We start from the raw sequence: 6,097 nt of genomic DNA, 5'->3' as shown, positions 1-6,097 counted from the left end.
ACAATGAACCAGCACGAGACAGAAGACACAAGGGCATTATAAAGGGGATAAATCAAGAGGGGACAGGTGCAGGACATGAACTAATTAACAAACAATAACGAGACGAAAGGGCGGGAACAGAGACGCCACACCGGAGAGTGGAAGACCATCAGGGACAAAACGTCACTCTCCACATAAAACAAGAGGTTCTATCATGGTTCTGCCACTAGGTCAAGAGAAGCAAGACAAGGTGGGGCAGAACCATGACATGGGCAACTTATAACACACCAAAGACACAGAAAACGTATTCACACCATATGACCCCTTTAAGAAAATCAGTTAACAACACAAACTCTTCTTGAATGCAAAATCTAATCTGGTTTATATTTAGTAAGAAATATTTTAAGGACAGCATATAAATAGTCATCCAGTTCCAAGTTTCAAACTTCACAATATTCACACAAATCACACCAAATTGAAGATAAACAAAAACAATAAGCAAGGCAAGGCGAATTTTATTTCTATAGCACGTTAAAAACAGCGCCAGCTGACCAAAGTGCTGTACAATAAAACATCGGTTCACAGACAAAATTACACAGAAATACAGAAAATGAAATACAGTACACATACAATGATAACAGATTAAAAAGCTAAAGAGAAAAAGTAAGTTTTAAGATGAGATTTAAATCTTCCAATAGACAGCCTGATATAAGCTGGTAGGTCATTCCACAATCGGGGGGCAAACGTGCAATGCCATGTAGGAATAACAAGAATGCTTGTGTGAATCAGTTCTTAGCTGAATTCCATCTGAAGTTCAACAATGTTCAGCAAAGCAGTCACAATCAAAGTTTATGTCAGGTTGGAAGATCCATTTGAGTATCTTTGATAACAATGTGATGAAGAAATTTGTGGCACAAGGGAAATCATAAATTTCCTCTACGGTCTAAATTCATGTCCTAAACCTCCACAGGACACAAAAAGGTCCTTCTGAATCTGCAAACAAAATAAACCACAGAAAATATCCAAATAACACTTCCAGTACACCATATTAGATAAACATACACTTCATACGCAAGCATAACTTTACTTACTTTCAGCAGAGCTTAAAACACAAATTTCTCAACTAGGACCCAAAGTTTGAGCATAAAGCAAGGCCATGCTTCAGTCCCCCTAGTGGTGAAGAAGTGACAGTTCAACCGATAGAAAAAAACTCAGCCCAGCCCTATAACAGACTTGTGACTGTTATAAAATGATGAAATCTCGATATTACCAAATGTCTTAATAGCACTATTTATTATAAAAGTAACAACATTTAAAGGACCAGTCAGTGAAATTTAGCGGCATCTAGGGGTGAGGTTGCGAATTGCAACCAACGGCTCAGTCCACCGCTGACCCCTCCCTTTGAAGCACTACGATGGCTGACACAGGACAAAGAAGTTGTCATGTTTTTCTTTGCCGAGGGAGATAACGTATTTAACGTGCTCTTGTAAAGCAGTTTGTCCGTTTAGGGCTTGTAGAAACAACATGGTAAATTCCATGTAAGTGGATGTAGATAGAAATAGCTTATTCTAAGGTCATAAAAACACAACGCTGTATTATGTAAGGTCTTTATACACCTCTGAACACATAGTTATGTATATTATATTGCATTTCTGTCCACAGAATAAAAAAATACACACTGGTCCTTCAATTTGAACACTGGGCATTTAAAAAAATCACAATGTTCTCAATAACTTTTTAATAATGTAATGTAATCGACATTTCCTGCTAGGATTCATCAGCTGATAGTAATATAATTTCTGATCATTCATGTTCTATCATTATCCATGTTTTTTTGATATGTCATTTCACCACTGATGGATCTTTGGCAGTATAATGTATAATATAGTGATGTTTGGTCTGTCTGCAGTTGCAGTGATACTGTCAGTGGTGGGAAATGGAGTAGTGCTGGTGATCTCTTATCGCCGCCGAAGGAGGATCACTGGCGCAGAGCTGCTCTGTGTTAATCTGGCACTGGTTGATTTCCTCTGCTGCATCTGCTTCTACCCGCTGTCAATCACGTCATCCTTCAGTCACGTATGACTGGGACGTCACACATCCTGTGTGTACTATGGCCTAGGCTGCTTCATCTTTGGCTTGTGTGGCATGTTCACTATAGCTGCCATAAGTGTCATCCGTTACATCAAGACCTGCCATGGTAAGATCAGAGTAAAGTGAGTAAAGCGACAGCTTATGAAGGAAGGGTCCTACTAATGTACATTTTTTTACTTTCCAGCCGTGTGGATAGAGGGATCCATCATCCGTCTGGTGTGTGCAGTCACATGGTTAACAGCAGCCGTTTGGTCATCATTACCGCTGTTCGGCTGGGGCGAGTACGTGCCAGAACCGTACGGCATCTCATGCACGGTGGCCTGGCGTCGCTACCACGCGTCACGGATGGATGCAGCGTATGTGATTTGCACCTTCGTCTGTTTCGTGCTCGTCCCCATTCTACTAATCGTGATTTTGCAGTGCAAAATTCTGCTGAAGGTCTTCCACTTCTCACACACACTCTCCGCCAAGGGCATCCACAGCAACCTCCGGCAGGCAGAGAAACAGCTGTCTGTGGTGAGGCACTGAGAAAATGACATTGTTTAAAGGTCCAATGTGTAAATTTTGGGAGGCTCTATTTGTAATTTTACAAAGTTTTTTTTTTACAGATTGTTAATGTATTTTTGATATACGGACAAAAAAGTAAAATTACAGAAAAATGCCACAAATTTACAAGAAAAACAGGGAAAATGTAATTTTACAGGGGAAATTAGCAACCGTTATATTACAGTTTATTTCTCGCGGCACAGGTGCCAGAAAATCTCCGCTTTTTTAACAAGATTTTTTTTTACAGTTTATTTACAAAAAAAGGTAAAAAAAACTGTAAAATTACAGAAAAATATAACAAATTTACAAGAAAAATGGGGAAAACAATTTAATATATATATCCTTATATCCTGTAATATTTATGGTATATTTCTGTTTCTCCAGCTTACAGAAAATGTTCTGTAAAAAAAAAAGTTTTTTTACGGATTTTTTTTACAGTGCATGCAATATAATATACATAACTTTGTCTTCAGAGGTGTATAAAGAACTTACATAATGAAACGTTGCTTTTAGTACCTTAGAATGAGCTATTCCTATCTACATACACCACGGGTCCCCTTACATGGAATTCACCATGTTGTTTCTACAGTAGCCCTAAAAGGACAAACTGTTTTACAAGAGCACGTTTCTTAACTACGTTATCTCCTTCAGCAAAGAAACGAAAACGTGATGACATGATTGTCTTGTGTCAACTGTCATAGTGCTTCGAAAGGGAGGGGTGGAATGAGCCGTTGGTTGCAATTCACAACCTCACCACTAGATGCCGCTAAATTCACCATATTGCTACTTTAACAAGTTACGAGAGCAAAATGAAGTTTAACCTCACAGATGCCTTAAACCATGTTCACACCAGACACGAAACACAAAAAAGTTTTTAATATAGAATAGATTTTCAAGTTAGTTTAATATAATTTAAATACAAATGACTTGTAAAGCCAATTTGATTTAAGATTTTGACCTACTTGAAATACGTACATTTTTTCAAACGGATCTCAAGCAAATTCGTAACTATTTTACGAGGTGTTTAATTAGTATGAATTCGTACGTTGTGAATTGTCGAAAAATGTACGATAACTAGCTAAAAGCAATACTGAAGCCCCCACCCCTAACCCCGCCCCTAAACCTAACGTCACTGGTGCGAAAGCAAATCATACTAAAACATACGAATAAAATCGTAAGAATTCATACGGATTAGCCGAAAATCTAAAAGTTACGTTTTTGTCGTGTGATTGTGTTGGAATTTTTATACCTGTAAGTGATAAATGTATGCATAAATGTAAAAAAAATTGTTACGAAACACACTTGCTCTCTTTGTTCAACAGATGTTTGTGTGCATCAGCATGGGTTTCGTCACTGCCTGGGCTCCCTACACCGTTGTTTCCTTCCTGTTTATCTTCCACAAAGACGCAGGGTACATGGCACCAGAGGGCTTCATCTTTCCTGCGCTCTTTGTCAAAAGCTCCCACATATACAACCCCTTCATTTACTTTTACTTCAACAGAGCATTCCGACGGGAGCTCCGTAGCCTTCTGTCTTCGGTGTGGCCGGGGCTGGTCCCTAACCATGTTGGAGTCTACAGAAGTCACGGTGTCAATCCCATCCAGTTTCAACTCCAGGAGCAGACTTTGGACCCTAACCAGGTTCAGGACAAGAGTGACCGTAGGCCTGGTCTGTATAGTCACGTAGTCTGCTGGGTGTCCAAGATACGAGTAACACCAACCAATGGCGAGTAGAGGGCTGTTTGTCAGCGTTTACCCACATAGCTCACCAAAAAAATTAACGTTTTGTTTGATCCTAGTGAATACAACTTAAATGCACTATTCATGCCCTTATCCAAAGCGTCTGTCAAAAACATAAATGTAAAAGCAGATTCTGTGAAGTAAATATTGGAGGGTAAGGGACCATGTAAAAAGTTCACACGACATAGACGTTTTTTTACAGCTGGATAGTGCTTCATTTTTAAAACGAAACTAATAAACTGAATGCACAAAGACCTATATGGGGTCGTTTTTTGGAGGAGGACGGGGTCGAACAAAACGTTCCCTTTAAGGTTTACTGAGATATGTTTGCATATTATTGGTGTGCTTCTGAAACCTTGTACAGTATGTCCTTGTATGTACTGTGTTGTCAAAGTTGACAATCACTTTTTAATACTTGATATTGGTTAGATATTTGCCAAACCCAGTAACAACATAAAGGGTGACGAATAATAATGATATAAGGCAAAAAATAAAAATCACAAAACAAGGAGAAACAAGGATTCAGGACAGCAGCGATTTGGGAAGCTGTGATTTAAAGGGCCATGACCAAAAAGGTAATATGCAAAAAGTGGTACAGTACATCTATTTTTTATTTTTATTGAACTGTAAAAAATAATTGAAGATCAGCTGCTATCTGTGGTTTCCCCTATTTCTGTAGCATTTTCATATTTCATAATCTAGATCAAGTTTTGTTTTCTATTAATATTAAATTAAATTACTAAATTGCTGTCTCATTTCTTAATTTAAAAGCATCAAAAGCATCAACCCATGTGAGAACTACTGAGCAAATCATTTAAACACATTTAATTTCTGTCTGAAGGACATTATATAGGCCTAGGCTTAGTTTTTGAAGTTGACGTGTGGAATCGTTCAAATGTGCTGCAGATACATCAATTATTTCAAAGAATCCTTGAACAATATGATTATGATTAATCATTTCTGTGTCAGTTCCACCGAATGGAACTGCAGAACTATACATTCTTTTTAAAACAGCATTTTGAATATAGCCTGGCCTGCCATTGATTGAATAAATAGTCGTGCCCCCACCTCATTTATCTGTTTTTTATTCGTTTGTTCAAAAAAAATGTTTTGCTTAGAGGGACTCATTCATTCAGTTCAGGGTCAGTAATGAATGAACACCTTTTTTCACCCTTGAAGGGCATCACGGGAAGGGCATGTTATTCATAGATCATTCCAAAGACAACTGAGTCTTTTCCACAAGGCCAAGAGTACATTCAACGTTCACTTTAAGAAAGAAACGTTTCCGTTTATGGTAAAATTATGATCCTGGGTGTATCATAAACTTAACATGGATTTACACTCCTGGACTATTTTAAATATTCCTTACATACAATCTCTACATCCTGTTATGATGGTTTATTTTTTACTAAGCAACACACACACATCGTCTGCGTATGTAAATGTCAAACTATGTATTTGCATAAAAGTGAACTTACAAATGTGCTATTTAGATGCATGTACACAGTAACAATGAAGAACAAAACAGAAAAGTTTTTCGGTTGCGCTTTTGAAATGTTTCACGTACACAGGCCAACGTGCGTTAACATTGATCCGCCAAAACCCTGTAGGCATGCCAGGCCAGTGGATGGCGATGTTACTTTGTAAAGAAACCCTACGTGCCCGAGCACATACACATACCCAGTTTTAAAGCAAACTTATATGTGTGTTTAAAGTTTGATGTATGTAAATAATGTGTCATA

General features: G+C 38.1%; 1 protein-coding gene across 1 annotated transcript in view; it reads left to right on the top strand.

Moving 5' to 3' along the window:
* The window catches only part of opn8c (opsin 8, group member c), an 8,047-nt gene extending 3,668 nt beyond the window's left edge, over positions 1 to 4,379 (top strand). Inside the window, 3 exon segments of the mRNA XM_057352460.1 lie at positions 1,895 to 2,176; positions 2,255 to 2,586; positions 3,939 to 4,379. Of these exon segments, the coding sequence (XP_057208443.1) occupies positions 1,895 to 2,176; positions 2,255 to 2,586; positions 3,939 to 4,379 (1,055 nt within the window).
* The last annotated feature ends 1,718 nt before the right edge of the window (positions 4,380 to 6,097 follow it).

The sequence above is a fragment of the Triplophysa rosa genome, linkage group LG15, assembly GCF_024868665.1.
Source record: "Triplophysa rosa linkage group LG15, Trosa_1v2, whole genome shotgun sequence".
Classification (NCBI taxonomy): Eukaryota; Metazoa; Chordata; class Actinopteri; order Cypriniformes; family Nemacheilidae; genus Triplophysa; species Triplophysa rosa.
The sequence above is the reverse complement of the archived record's forward strand: the minus strand, read 5'-3'. Positions and strand labels throughout refer to the sequence as shown.